Here is a 15936-nt window from a genome sequence, read left to right as displayed (position 1 = left end):
ATAATACGTTGTTCGGCGGCGGACGCCTAATCGACGCGGTATGATAAAAACTTAATTTAATAACATTTTATATACACACCATTATGATCAGTGATCAGTTCAAATAAAGTATATTAATCCGCGGTTACGTCTTATCGGCTTTCAGTTGGCTGCCAAGTTCCGACGAGATCGAACGTCGTTCCTACGGCGCCGATTTATAAAAATAATAATAAATCGTTCGCCGAATCGAGTTCAGATCGCATTTTTATTATTACTATACTATACGATATCGTATACAGCTCTGTTGGCTGAAACGTTTTTTTTTTTAGCATAATATTATAATATAGTCTGACGGCGATGCGTTTCGCGGCGGCGATGTTAGCGTCGCCACTAATGGCCGCGTGCCTCTGCAGTCTGTTCGTTACCAGTCGGACGGCAGTGGTGTCCAAAGGTGATGGCAGTGGCGACGGGGCCCTGTACCTGACGCCCCTGATACAGGCGGGCCGGCTCGACGAGGCGCGACTCGCGTCCAAGGTGAAACCCCTGAAGGCGGCCATCGAGAGCTACTCCGGTTACCTGACCGTGGACGAGGCGCACGGTTCCAACATGTTCTTCTGGTTCTTCCCGGCCATGAGCGGCGCCAAAGACGCGCCCGTCATGCTGTGGCTGCAAGGCGGCCCCGGCGCGTCCAGCCTGTACGCCGTGTTCGACGAACACGGCCCGTTCTCGGTGGGCAAGAGTCACGGGCTCAAGCTGCGCAACCACACGTGGGTGGCCACCCACTCGATGCTGTACTTGGACAACCCGGTGGGCACGGGGTACAGCTTCACCAAAGACGAGGCGGGTTACAGCGCCAACCAGACGTCCGTCGGTCTCAACGCGTACAACGCCCTAGTGCAGTTCTTCACGCTGTTCCACGAGTACCAGCCCAACGATTTCTACGTGACCGGCGAGTCGTACGCGGGTAAGTACGTGCCGGCAATATCGTACGCCATACACCTGAATAACCCCGGGTCAAAAGTCAAGATTAACCTCAAGGGACTGGCTATCGGCAACGGTCTGGTCGACCCCATCAACCAGTTGAAGTACAGCGAATACCTTTACCAGCACGGGTTTGTCGACGGTAACTATATATAACACACATAATATATTACAACAATAATAATAATTATAATGTAGGTGCGTCACAATCGGGGCTGAGAATTTGTAGCATTGTAAAAAAAATCCTTCAAAATACGTCGAAGATGCGATAAAATTCATAAAATATAAGTAAAAAATAGGTTATTGTTTTAAGGGAACCGTTAAAGAGAAAAATACGTTAAAAAAGAAAAAAAATTAAATTAACATTTTTTTTTTTATAAAATTGAGTTCACATTATTACATGATTCAAATTTCAAACGTATTTAACGTGTTAATAAGCTAAAAATAATACAATATAAAATGTCTACAAATTCTCAATAACACAAGTATTATATAATATGTATACCTACTTAGTATTATATTACATCGTGAATCGTTATGTCACTATAACGATTATTCCGCAGGCATTACTATACAATATAATATCGTATTTTACTATTTTATTATTAATATAACAATATATCACCACAGATTACGGGAAGCAAGAGTTGGATGAACTGGAAAACTTAGCCCACGCCCAAATCGTCAACGACGACTACCTGGGCGCTTTCAAAACTTTCGACAAACTGTTGAACGGCGACATCTATCCGTACCCGTCGCTGTTCCAGAACTTAACCGGCATGAAGTATTACTTCAACATGCTGTGGGACCGGGACCCGACGCCGTACGGCGACTGGGAGAAGTACGTGCAAGAGCCGTTCATGAGGGAAGCGCTGCACGTGGGCCAGAATCCGCTGAACAACGGCACGTCGGTCGAACACCACCTGACGGAGGACATGATGCGGTCGGTGGCCCCGTGGCTGGCCGCCCTGCTGGACGCCGGCCAGTACCGCGTGCTGTTGTACTCCGGCCAGCTGGACATCATTGTTCCGTATCGCGGCACGATGAACATGGTCAAGTCGCTGAAGTGGTCGGGCTCGGAGCGGTTCCAGAACGCCACGCGGACCATTTGGCGGGTGGGCCACGAAAACGCGACGGTCGTGGCCGGTTACGCGACCACGGCCGATCCGCTGACCGTGTTGCTGGTGAGGGACGCCGGTCACATGGTGCCGGCGGACCAGCCGATCTGGGGCCTGGACATGATCAACCGATTCACGACCGGCAAACCGTTTTGACCGGACCGCACCGCTGCAATATCGTAACATAATATAATATTATAATTTTATGTTCTCACAATAATTATTGTTATACGTTTAATTTTTTTTAACCGACGAGTTGAATATTTATATATTATGTTATTATAATTTATAATCGAATTCAGTCGTTAAATATATATATATAATATTACAATTTTTAGCCGTCGGCGTCGGATTCATTATAATTAAGGTAAGAAGGCCCGATTTAAATTGCTCGTTAACTTTTGTTTTATGAGTTGACCCATCGGGTTTTTGTTTAAAAATTCCATCGGTTAACTCTCCGCGGTGAGTTGCTGTGAAATGTTTTCGATTTATTTTGAACTACCGACTTATTAGGCGCCTGTGGTTTCGACCCATAGTGCGTCAAAAATTGCGCACTGTTTTGGCATGACTTTCGTTGTGACAATAAAACGTCTTAACTACCAAAACGCGTTCTTCAATATAGTAAGTCGCACCGTATTACATACATAAACAGAATAAATCAAAAAACTTTCATCAAATCTCATCGTTGCGGAGAGTTATCAGTTAACCGATGATATTTTTAAACAAAAATAAGTCAGTCAACCCACACGAAAAACACAAAAATTACCAAGCGATTGAAAAGTACGTATTCCTGCTATAACCGATGAATTCCGATCTATATACCTAATGATGATGATAATAATAATAGTAATAAATGAATAACGATTTTTCTTAAAACTTACTATGTGTGTTTACGCCCGGTGTTGTTTAATTGAAAATCATAGTCCAAGTCATTGTACCGTATTATTATTGTTTCACAAATATGTGTATACACCATGACCACCTCAACTACACCATGACATACACTGTAATTTAAATCTCTGTTAAATGTCAAAAGTTCATCATTTCGGTAAATTAATATAGTATAAATAAAATAGTATAATAATATGTTGATAATGATTTACCGATTATTGACCGTATTGACTCTTGTCTCTGTTCATACAGTGATAATGTTATTTAGGTATTATAAATATGTAATATAGGTACTTATTCCACATACAATGAAAATACGAGACACCATCATAATATCTCTCTCTTTAATTTCTACTAATGACCCTTTGCCTTTTACTCGTTACCGTGCTACTTTTACTCTACCTATCTCCTCAACTATGGTTCAGAACGTATTTAGACAAATCACTTCGTCGTTGTATGTATATTGCCTATTCAGACCCCCTCCTTTTCTATCTCATATAACTAACAAATTATTTAATTAGATATTCTTCTTTTTAACACTGCACATGCTTTTTATTCTAAATGAGTTAATTATTAATTTGACACATGTCCGTATTGTATTGTTTAAAATTATACTATATAACATAACAATATACCAGGTGTTCAATAACTTTGGAAACTCTTAATTACTGTATGCATATTGTAGTAGGTACTTTTACATGGACCAATAATCGATAACGCTGCTGTACATTATATAATGTAAAATATTTAATAACCTCTTTAACATTTTATCATATTATCGTTTATCGCTCCCAATTAATCTAATGGCAGTTTTTAAATTTTTTCAATACTCCACATAGGTGCATTATTATTAGGTATTTATTATTATATATAATATTATGAGAATTTTACACTCACATATCAAATTATGCGAGTGTAAAATATGTTTTCTTTTGGATTCTTTACGATATTTTAATATAGGTATTTATAGTGCATTAAGAGAATTTATAAAATATAATATTTTGCATACACATTAATCATAAATTCATAATGCTAAATTAAAAATTAAAATATCATAAAAAAACAAAGATAAAATAAGATAACACAAATTTGCTATCTATGTCTACGTTCCGACGTTCATAAGACGGAGTAGACATACAATATTATGCCAATTCTCTTTATCTTAGATCTCTTGAAACAGCTGAAACTACGCAGTGAAGAAGTCGTATTAGTTTGGATATCTGTAATGAATTAAGAAGCTTGTAAGTTGTTTATATTAAGGTATTCTGTGGAAAATTGATAAAAGTTACTAATTAGGTATATTTATTATACATATGTTTAACCAGTAATTGGTATAACCTATATTACCTATTAATTATTGGTGAAATGGAGACAATACTTTTTTCAACCAATATTATAAACAATAGAAGTTCAAATATTATACTTATTGATAACACAAAACATAATTAGTGCACTAAAAATATGCTGAAGTCTGACATCATAGTATGAATATGGACTATGGTAACAATTTTAATGACAATATAATGTACCTACGTTTTTGAAGCATATTATTAATTATTATTAAATAGACATTTAAGAGGCTCGTTACATTGGAATTTTTTAATTTTAGGTATGATGGTGCTAATGTAAGGTGGAACACCCCTACTACTTATATTTAATACATTTGATACTTATCGAAGATAAATTGTCATTATGATTACAAAGCAATAGGAATTTAGGACGAAAAATCCAAAAATACAAAATATTCTATTAAATTTTAATTATTATTATATCATTTATTATAAGTATATACAATATAATATATACATATAATTAAATTAAATTAAAAATGTTTTGTACACATATATATTATACTATTATATTTTTTTTATATTTTCTTAAACTAACAAAAATTAATATATTAATTATATTTTATTGTGTATAAGATATACCTATATAATCAATGAAAATTTAATAGAATATTTTGTATTTTCAGAATTTTTGTCCCTGGTGCCCAAACTTTTTGAACTTTAAAAATGATCCAACGATAAGTTAACAAAAAAAAAAAAAAAAACCAATCGTAATTCATAATAATCATGTTATAGACATATTATTAATATTGAGTTACGACTTAAAATATTTTTAATTTCGTCTCCATTTGAAAATAGATAATATATTACATTATTTTTTTACGTCCATAAAAACGTCGCATCATTTATCATTGCGACCGACGACGGTTAAGTGAGCATAATAATTGCGTATTTGCGTTGGCCGCAGCCGGTTATCGGTCGCCCATGTTCATGCGACTTATCACCTAACTACAATATTATTACTCACCGGTTACCACGGGACCAACCGACAAAACACTACCGCAGAATATTAATGCGTCATCGCAACCGTCGGTGATTACAACAACTGCAACGGCGGCTGGTGTCCAGGTACCGCGGTGTTGGTAACCGCGTAACGACACATCGGACCGGTGAAGTAAGGTGTTACCAATCCACGCGCGGGCCCACTGACTGTATTCTCGGGTGGGCCCCCGTCACCGGGGCCGGGGCGCGAAAACGACGACGACCGGCCCGATTTCATGGCAGAAACGGCCGTCGGTCACGTGACGTCGGCGGACCAATGGCGGGCGCGGGCCAGGAACAATCGTGCTCCATACGTGGCACGCATGTAGAAACCGCAGGAGCGGCGAGAGAGAGAAAAAGTAAATAAATGAAATACGAAAAAAAAAAAAAGAGTAAAATAATAGAGAGAAATACACCGAGTCGTCGAGAGAGGAACCCGTACGCCGCCGCCATCTTATCCGATAATCGGTTAAAATATATATATATAAACATTAATTCATGTAATATATTATATTTAATACATACATATATATATATATATATAAGTGTACATGTAAGATACGCATACGTTTACATAGATAATTGAATTCGTTAGTCGCGTCGTGATAATATTATATATTATTTTTTTGATTCTTACCAGCCGTCTCAGTGTGTGTCGTCTCGCGTTTTTATCAGACTTTTATTACGTCGACGCGCCCCGTTCCTCGCACTCGCACATCTCGGCCTGCTTTTCGTCGTCGTCGTCGTCGTCGTACACTACCGTTCAACCGCTTTGACCAACATCCGACTTCGAGTAAGTACCACATCGACAACGCCGACAACGACTTGCATGTAACCCGTGTACCGAAAACGAGACGCGACTTGAGCGTATTTCTGGGGCCGCGATCGGTTCGTTTTTTCCGTCCCTGCCGGCTGCTGTGTGCGTGTTTGACCACGGCCGGCTGTTGCCTACGTGTACTGTTCCGCGTCCGCCCCGACGCCCAAACCGTAAGTCAATCGGTGGTGTCTTGTGTGGGTTTTGACGGATATGACGTGTCGTTTACACGAAACTTTTACTTCGGCGGTCTCACCAACCCCTGTTTTCGGGAATGCGTCTGAGACGTTCCTGTCTGCTGTCTGTGGTATAGTTTTCGTTTTGTCATACTTGGGTAGTTTCTCGAAACCTTCAACATGGAAACCTAGAAGTCTAGTATAATACAGAAATATTAAACACCTACCTATAATATGTTATGTAGATGACCCCAAAAGTCACTTAAATAACTGATACAATGTGCATCAAGAAATTTCTGTACAACATTTTTATAATGCAGATTCACAATAATAATATCACCCTCTTTTTTAAAGAGATTTCATCATTATGATCGATTAGTTAAAAATGCTATATCCATTCGTTTCACAATCATCTTGGGAATTTTTCTGAAGATCGGTTGTTTTCATACGCCTTGTATAGGTAGTTGTGTCTAATTTATTCAAACATTGATTGAACACAGTTAATATTTTTTAAACTACTTATTCCTAAAAGTACATATGTAGATACCCATTAAAAGGTCATATTCTGTATTTGATTGTTTTGGTAATCCACCTATTCTAAATCAGTGACAAATTGACTGTACTATTATATACAAGGATGTGATGATATTTAAATGATTCTAAATAGAAAAGAACTGAAAAATAATTTTAACAAGTTAAGGTATGCAAGATACTCATCTGTTATTCTATTAAGTTAAATTACTTATTTGTCATATTTCTTGTTTATAAAATATGTGGGATCTATAACTTGAATTTGATTTATGATTGAATATGTAGTTGATTGATACGTTTTCTTTGGCACTGTTAGTATTAAAAAAATAATAATTTTAAGAAACAAATATGTGCAACAGGTACTATTATGATTCTTTGTATTAAATTTATCATATTTAGTAAATATTCTCTATTTACCTATTTATTAATTCCATAAATTGTTTTATCGTATTATTAATATGTTTTGTTTAAATTTAAGCTGTGCAAACTACTCCACCTTATTTATCAATCAGTTTCTACCATATGGTGTTTAGTTTTTTATTAACATCTTATACTAATAGTTCACATCTATTTTGTTTACTATACAGTCAATCTTAAAATAATTGTATGTTCTAATACAATACTCTTTTATTTGAACTTAAATTATAAAATTTTAATTTGACAATAAGCATCACTTTTATTTATATTAAAATATAAAAGAAACTTAAATGATGCAATGATTTATAATAACTAACCAACAACCAAAAGTATTATCTTGTTAAATAACAATAATAACAGTTAAAAAATTATTAGTTTAAATAAAATATTTAAAATTAAAATAACATTATATACCTGCTATAATAACATTCTTAATTCTTAATAAATATTTATTTATTACTGACAGATAATTGTTATCAATTGATAAGATAAATCTGAATTTTTATTTTTATGGGTAGTATAAGCTACGTAGCATTAATATTTTATTAAATCATTTGTATAATAATTTAGTATATTCTTGGTCTAATTATTTGAATTTATCTTCTTTGTATAAGAAATGATTATTAAAATATAAGTTCTAATAATAAGTTAATTTGTTGAAATAATATTAACCTTATAATTAAAATTACCAGTTAATGGGAGTGTTCTGTGAAATTAATTTCCCTTTGACCTTCTGTATACATTTTTACATCTGTATTCCACTATTGTTCAATTAAGAGCAATTTTCTAAAAATTAAAAAATATACCACTGAGCTTATTATTTATACAATATGAACTAATATTATAAAGATTATTTTAGTTTTTTAATATGTCAATACATTTTATATGTTGGTTTTAATAGTAATATTATTTTTCAGGATGGGAAATGTTTTTGCAAATCTGTTTAAAAATTTATTCGGTAAAAAAGAGATGAGAATACTTATGGTAGGATTAGATGCAGCTGGTAAAACAACAATTTTATACAAATTGAAATTAGGTGAAATTGTTACCACCATACCGACTATTGGTAAGATATTTTTCTTTATAACTGGCTTCATTTGTTACTATTTAGGAAATCTTATTTTACAATGATAATTATTTGTTTTAGGTTTCAACGTTGAAACTGTCGAGTACAAAAACATCAGTTTCACAGTGTGGGATGTTGGTGGACAGGATAAAATTCGACCACTGTGGAGGCATTATTTCCAAAACACACAGGCATGTATTTTCATTTTTATGTATACTTAAATATATTATATTTATTTAGTAAAATAAATGTATTTGCATGTTTGTAAAAAGTTAAAACTATGTACACAAATAATTTAATTGTTGGATGTGATGCAGGGTTTGATTTTCGTAGTAGACAGTAATGATAAAGAACGTATATTCGAAGCTAAAGAAGAGTTAATGAGAATGCTTGGCGAAGACGAACTTAGGGACGCCGTATTATTGATATTCGCTAACAAACAAGTATGTATATACATATAATATAATAATAATTATTATAAATTTTAATATTATGTTTAAATTTTAGGATTTGCCTAATGCCATGAATGCATCTGAAATTACTGATAAACTAAGCTTACACACACTACGTAATCGTAACTGGTATATTCAAGCAACGTGCGCAACTAGTGGTGATGGTTTATATGAAGGTCTTGACTGGCTGTCAAATCAATTGAAGAATGCCAACCGTTAACCGACTCCAAACTACATTATTATTATTATAAATATTTAAATAATAAAAAAAAAACTTTATTTGTAATTCGTGAAAACAAACTTAAGCATAATATATTATATATATATATATAGCAGACTAAAGAAATTTTTTTACTCGCCATCAAAATTAATATTGTCAAATGTGTTCTTTTAGTTAAACCATTATAGTTCTCTGCCCACAGTTGTAATTAATTTCTTAATAAGTTTTATCATCAAGTGCAATGATCAAAACTATTTTAATGAATCATTTGACAAATATTAATTTTCAATAATACATACTTATTTAAAATAATAATAATAAAAAAAAAAACAAATACATAATTATTAATTACTATAATTGTATCTTTCCTCTAAACTAAATATTTTATAACTTATATTTTGTCTGAATTTTGTAATGCAGAAAAAATAATTGTTATGTTAATTTCCCCACATTTTTATTATTTTAGCTTTATTTTGAAATTTTATTATTAGCTTAAAAACACATTTTTTTTTTTTTAGTGTATACATTTTTTTATATAAAAGTTACATACCCAAACCGCTATATAAAAAATAAATATGTATAATTTTTTTTCTTTTTAAGTTATACAAAAGCTGAATTTTTTTGTAAATAAAATTTACTATTTATATTACTATTTAAAGTTTAAACAACACGTTTGAATTTGTTTTATAACTTCAGTTTGATATGCCTTTGTCCAACTGGTCTAAATTATACATTACCGATAATCTTAGTTATTGTTATAAAATTACATGCAAATTCATAGTAAATTCAAAAACAAGATAACATGAAGTTTTAACCATTTTCATTAATTTTTAAACTAAAAATATCTGATATTAAGTCAACCATTGGTATATGATTTTGTTTATTATTAAAAATAAATATACAACGACATTCCATTAATGTTAACGTTCTAAAAGTGAAAGTCAAGTTTCACTGACATTTTTCTTATCTGCCCTTAAAACTAATGTGCAGTGTTTGTTGTATTTGGTGTTTGTGTCTTAATTTGTTTCTTTCATTAAACTTACCGGTGGAAATGTTTTTATTGCTTAGTCATCGGGATTGAGACTGAAAACTGAGACCTACACACAGTTGTTGCTGATATAATATTATTATTATTATTATTATTAATAATTTTTAATTTTTGCTACTCTTACTCCTTGTCCATCGGTCACTATATTAACATTGATCTTGTGAAAGAAAAAATTACTCGTAATATTATTGTATTTCTAATAAATTTTTAAATACATGTAAATATATACTTTTTTTTGTATAATGTAAATTATATACTGGGTCATTTCATTTGAATGAAAATCAATTTTTTTTACTATTATTATTATTATTAAAGTCAGATGGTATTCTGCAAACGGATGTACAAAAGATATTGTAACTGTTAGAGTTATTTTTTTGTTACATATTATTTATACATCGCATGGCTGCTATTGATCATTATTATTGTACCTTGTCAATCGTCTAATACAGTATTGTTTTGTTAAAATCTTCAGTTAAAGTCTACTGATTTATTGAATTCAGCGTTTAAGACGGACTGCCTTGAAAAATTAAGTGATTAATCAAAAATATATTTCAATCGTGAAACAAGCACATGCCAATAATGACACATTCATAGGAAAAAAGTTTTGTTAACAATGAACAAATTTAAAGATTTATTCCAATTACTACCTTCAACGCACACACACATACATCATTTTGGCATGCTTTTTTTGAACATGATTCAGCAAATCTAAAATAGAGAACATTGTCAACGTACAAATATAAATTAGCATTTTAAATGAAAAACATATTAGCGTTTAAACTGATAGACAATGTGTCAAAAAACATAACTGCAACAATTGCTTTGTTTTAAAATTCTAAACATGGCCAAAGCGCATTGATCCAAATCATGATGCACTCGTTATTAAATGTATCACAGAATTTAAACAAAGCAGCCTACACTTTTAAAGGGTCGACAGTTTAATGAATTTACAAGTATATAAATAGTTAAATCTCAAAGTACAGTTAAAACAAAACGTATCTAACTTAATTTTACCTTGAACCAGCGTGTATGATGTATCTATTTAAACATATGTTCAGTTAGTTGAAAACCATCCAAATATAAAACTGTCTTACTACCATGCGGATTCAACAAGTGATTTATGTCTTATCAGATTCTTTGTTCTATAAATAAGACTTTTGAACAAAAATATATAAAATACGACATTAATTATTTATTTTATTAATCGAAGGCAGCTTATAGTATTAATTTAATGAATAATTTTTTTAGTTATTTTACAAACTTTTAAATAACTACATTTAAATTGCCGTATAAAAAAAAGAACAGAAAGATGATACAATATGGGAATATAATATAATTTGAAATTTATTTCCAGAGCTTCTTGATAGACATATTTTTTTCAGAGTCCTTTTGCATTACTTTAGCGACTGCCATTTCAAAATCGTCTTGTGTCACGTGCACACGTCTTTCACGTAATGCGTACATTCCAGCTTCTGTGCATACACCCTGCAACATAAAAGGTTTGATAAAAAAAATTGAATAAAGTTTGTTTTTTTAAATTTTAGTATGGATAAATAAACAATTGCATAAAAAAGATAACTTTATCGAGGTTACGTATTGATGTTTGTGATGATATATAAGAAATGTAAGTCTTAATATTAATAAGTAATTAAATAGTAACTGGAAGTACTTCCATTTGTACTTTAAATCTTAATTTATTACTTAAAATATCTTTAAAAAAGATATTCAAAACGATTTTAAGTTATAGTGATGTACAAACTATAATATACTTTATTACGAAATGTAGAAAATCAATAGTTCAGAAAACAAATTTATTAATTAAGTTTGAAAAACTTAATATTTATTATACTGTAAAAAACTTGAGGTACTGTAAATTAAAATTTATGAAACTAACACAGAAACCATGATACTATTCCTATTATCAAGTTAGTTTGAACTACAAAGTACAAGTATTGTTAGCACATTATTATCACAATCCAATGACAAAGTATTCTATACTTTCACTAACCAGTTTTTTTTTTTTTTTGCACCATTCTCTAAAACACATAAATCAGTAGCCTATTCAAAAATAATTGTTGTCTTGCGATACATAAAAAATAAAAATAAATAAAAAAAATGTTGATTGCAAAAGAATTAAAAGCACTGAATGATATCAACACTATAAATTATTGATATTAGTATGTTTACAAACTTAAAATTGTAATAACTATTTATGTAAAATAAATAAAATTAATATGGTTATTTTATTAAATAAATCAAATATTATATTTTAAAACACGGAGAATCACATTACCTTGACTTCAGCTCCAGACGCTCCAGGCATGAGTTCAGCGATTTTTTTTAGATTAATACCTCTTGTTAAGTTCATTTTTCTAGAATGAATACGCAAAATATCCCAACGAGCTTCTTCATTTGGTGGAGGGAACTCAATTTTACGATCAATACGTCCAGGTCGTAATAGAGCGGTATCCAAAATATCAATACGATTGGTTGCCATTATGACCTGGAATTGTTTTCCTATGTTAATTATAAAAGTCTACCTATTAAATATTTTTTTACTTAAAGTAATCTCACCTTAATGTTCTTAGTTGCTTCAAAACCATCAAGCTGATTGAGCAATTCCAACATAGTTCTTTGTACTTCAGAATCACCACCACTGCCAGATTCAATACGTGACGAACCGATAGAATCAATTTCATCCATGAAAATAATGCTAGGCGCATGTTCTCTGCAATAACATTAAGTGATCTGTATAATAAAATTATTATTTGATAATATAAGAAATTAAAAATCATACCTAGCCATAACGAAGAGTTCTCTGACCATTCTTGAACCTTCACCAATAAATTTCTGTACAAGTTCAGAACCAGATACTCTGATAAATGTACACTCCGTGTGATGAGCGACCGCTCTAGCCAATAAAGTTTTACCTGTTCAAAATAAAAGTGTAAGATAAATATGTATGTGATAGGTATTGAAAATAGTGCTGAGCACCAAATCCGGATTATCCCGTATCTGAATTACCGATCCAGATTGATCTGGATCGAAACAAAAGTAACAATCCGTTTAATCCGGATTAAAATACCAATCCAAATTATGATATAAAACCGGTTTATTCAAAAAAAAAATACTTGGAAAAATTATATTTAAAATTTAAAAATGTCAAAATATTTTAAAAATGTTACCATATATAAATAACACTAATATAAACATTTGGTGAAAATTTAAAGTATTTACAGTGATTTGTTCTTGAGTTACAACCATATAAATAATCAATTTAGTCAAAAACTGTTTTTGCATAAAAATTCACATTTTTCTCGATTTTTTTGAAAACTATTGAAATATGATATTAGATGTAGATAAGTACTCTGCATAGAAGTAAGTATCAGACCTATTATTTAGTTCCTGACATCCGTAAGAGACTACACTACTAGAGACAAAAGAGTACCTAATACTTAATAAGTAATGCACAGGGCACAAGATTACAAGATGTTAATGTTATTGAATAATATTGTTTGAGATAAATGATTGACAATATAATAATAGGATTGTTTATAATATAATAATAAAAAATGTAGTCCGAAATCCAAAACAACAGATTGAATCCAAAATCCGAATCAACGGATTGGATCCGTGAATCTGAATAAAACAGATTGATCCAAAATTCAGATTAAATAATTGTAATCCGTAATCCGGATAGATCAAAATAATGCTCAGCACTAATTGAAAATTATGTTAATTTACCAGTTCCAGGAGGTCCGTACAACAGTACACCTTTTGGTTGGGCAATACCAAGAGCATCAAACAATTCGGGATGTTTGACGGGTAATTCAATAACCTCTTTAATTTCTTTGATTTGTGTATCTAATCCACCAACCATTTCATAAGTGGAATCTGGTACTTTTTCAACCATCATAAGAGAAACCAAAGGATCCACCTAAAATCATTACATCCAAAATCAAATTAACATACAACAAAATTAAATATTAAAAATAAATATTTACAGACCTTATTGGGTAGAATCTTGTGCAATGTGTAACTTTCGTTACGCAATGCTACTCGACAATTTGGTGTAACATCATTGATATCAATGTTTTTATCAATGTCTACGACAAATTTTCCTTCTGGATGCACTTTAACAAGCACCTTTTTTTTATCCATTGGCTTCACTACTTCGCCTACATAAGAACCTTGTTCTTGAAGTAATTGCAGTTCTTCTCTCAACAACCTCACTAGAAATGAAAAATCAAAACAATCACTAAATAGCTTGTATGATATAATAAGAATATTATTAGAATATACTCAAATTTATTAAAACACATATTTTATCATTATAATTATTAATTAAATACCTTTAGCATTGAGTTCATTCCTCTGAGCTTGTAAACGTCTGAGGTTCATACTTTTTTCTGCTACAACTAATAACAGTTCTTCGATTTTAGTTGTATAATATGATTTAAAACCATCTCCCCTAGAACTACTATTTTGATCCACCTCCATAAACTAAACACACATTTTTAACACAATTAATAAACAGTATTACGAGTATAACTCATTATTAGAACAGTCCAAGTTATGGTTAACATTAATGTATTTTATTTTATTTTTTACCCACAATATTCAATAAGCCATTATGTCTGTACCTTCATTTGAAACTTATTACTTTATAATAAAATTATTAGATAAATTTTAAACCTCAATAAATAATTACATTTATATTTGTAAAATACTAGGTATCTAGCAATACATCAAATATATTTACAGTTTCAACTATTAAACCACAAACAAATTTGATCAGCTAAATAAGCTTTAGAAAATCCTAACAATATATTACATATTAATAATAGCATATTATTTGATTCAAACAATCAATATACAAATCATAATTTAGACAATTGCCAGTTTAGTAACAAAAACAAAGACATACACTATGAAATTGTCTACTAGCAAAATACAAATTAATAAGTAATGTTATAAGTAAATATGATAAAATATAGAGAAAAAAACGATATAACTTAATTATTGAAACAAAGCCCTATTTAAATATTATTTAACAATCAGATACGAAATAGCTATGTATTGAGATATATCTATTACCATATTATAATTATTAAACTTAAATATATTATTTCTTACCTCGGGAGGATTAGGCGTCATGGTTAAGATGAGAATATGACGGAAACAATTGAAATTTTTTTTTAAATTTTTAACATCAAAACCACAAAACTAAAGTGAATAATAATGATACAAATCTCATTTCCTTCAAAAACTTACTTGTAATGGTTTGATATCAATACTTGTTTTTATCACAATCAGTGTAATTTTTATTTTTTATGGTATCATTTTTGTTCCATGGATTACCAGTCTATCGTTTTGCCGCTCGTTTTTAAATTCAATAATTATTCGTCTGTTATATAATGTTTGATATAGGTACTATTTTTTGTGGATGCCATTTAGGATTTGATCAAATCGAAAATCTAGTCCATAGACATATAATGTTTATTTTACATGATTATTTAATATTTATAGTCTATAAATGAAAAAAGATCTCGCAGCATTTTTTATTTTAATTGACTAGATACTATCTTAAATTTCTAAAGTTTCGTTCATTTTACCTGGATACCTATCGTTCGGTAATAATATAAAATGTATAGTATGGTCTGTAACACATTTACTATATTTATTTACTAAATGTACGTACCTATAGCAAATGAATGACACATAAATTATTTTACAATGTAGTCATATTTTTTAAAAACAAGGAAATTTTTTAATTTGTGCACTTATATTGTTTAAACGACTAAACTCTAAAGTGTTCTAAATAAGTCTACCATTATAATTTAAAAATTGATAAGAAAAAGACAAAAGGAATATAATACGTAGGTACCAAGCGTTAGTAATGACAATTTCTGA

General features: G+C 31.0%; 3 protein-coding genes across 3 annotated transcripts; 2 read left to right on the top strand and 1 right to left on the bottom strand.

Moving 5' to 3' along the window:
* The first annotated feature begins 144 nt into the window (after positions 1 to 144).
* On the top strand, positions 145 to 2409 carry LOC114132263 (venom serine carboxypeptidase-like). Its single transcript, XM_050204675.1, has 2 exons — positions 145 to 1102; positions 1591 to 2409. The coding sequence occupies exons 1-2, from the start codon at positions 337 to 339 to the stop codon at positions 2232 to 2234; spliced, it is 1410 nt and encodes a 469-aa protein (XP_050060632.1). The 5' UTR covers positions 145 to 336; the 3' UTR covers positions 2235 to 2409.
* A 3268-nt stretch (positions 2410 to 5677) lies between these two features.
* On the top strand, positions 5678 to 10494 carry LOC126551431 (ADP-ribosylation factor 1). The gene is made up of 5 exons (XM_050204680.1): positions 5678 to 6092; positions 8155 to 8303; positions 8385 to 8494; positions 8621 to 8746; positions 8811 to 10494. Exons 2-5 carry the CDS (start codon positions 8156 to 8158, stop codon positions 8973 to 8975), a joined length of 549 nt encoding a protein of 182 aa, XP_050060637.1. The 5' UTR covers positions 5678 to 6092; position 8155; the 3' UTR covers positions 8976 to 10494.
* Positions 10495 to 11193: 699 nt separating this feature from the next.
* LOC126551428 (26S proteasome regulatory subunit 8) lies at positions 11194 to 15322 on the bottom strand. Its single transcript, XM_050204676.1, has 8 exons — positions 15160 to 15322; positions 14376 to 14526; positions 14032 to 14255; positions 13768 to 13960; positions 12821 to 12953; positions 12598 to 12751; positions 12317 to 12526; positions 11194 to 11508 (listed from the first exon to the last, which is right to left on the bottom strand). The coding sequence occupies exons 1-8, from the start codon at positions 15178 to 15180 to the stop codon at positions 11368 to 11370; spliced, it is 1227 nt and encodes a 408-aa protein (XP_050060633.1). The 5' UTR covers positions 15181 to 15322; the 3' UTR covers positions 11194 to 11367.
* Between the last annotated feature and the right edge of the window lie 614 nt (positions 15323 to 15936).

The sequence above is a fragment of the Aphis gossypii genome, chromosome 3 (assembly GCF_020184175.1).
Source record: "Aphis gossypii isolate Hap1 chromosome 3, ASM2018417v2, whole genome shotgun sequence".
Classification (NCBI taxonomy): Eukaryota; Metazoa; Arthropoda; class Insecta; order Hemiptera; family Aphididae; genus Aphis; species Aphis gossypii.
This window is presented reverse-complemented; position numbering and strand designations above follow the sequence as displayed.

Coding starts and splice junctions, on each gene's coding strand:
- LOC114132263 (XM_050204675.1), top strand. CDS start 337: ATGCGTTTCGCGGCGGCGATGTTAGCGTCGCCACTAATGGCCGCGTGC. Junction 1,103..1,590: donor CCAGCACGGGTTTGTCGACG/GTAACTATATAT, acceptor ATATCACCACAG/ATTACGGGAAGCAAGAGTTG.
- LOC126551431 (XM_050204680.1), top strand. CDS start 8,156: ATGGGAAATGTTTTTGCAAATCTGTTTAAAAATTTATTCGGTAAAAAA. Junction 8,304..8,384: donor TACCACCATACCGACTATTG/GTAAGATATTTT, acceptor TATTTGTTTTAG/GTTTCAACGTTGAAACTGTC. Junction 8,495..8,620: donor ATTATTTCCAAAACACACAG/GCATGTATTTTC, acceptor GATGTGATGCAG/GGTTTGATTTTCGTAGTAGA.
- LOC126551428 (XM_050204676.1), bottom strand. CDS start 15,180: ATGACGCCTAATCCTCCCGAG. Junction 13,961..14,031: donor ACAAGATTCTACCCAATAAG/GTCTGTAAATAT, acceptor TAATGATTTTAG/GTGGATCCTTTGGTTTCTCT. Junction 12,752..12,820: donor GAACTCTTCGTTATGGCTAG/GTATGATTTTTA, acceptor ATGTTATTGCAG/AGAACATGCGCCTAGCATTA.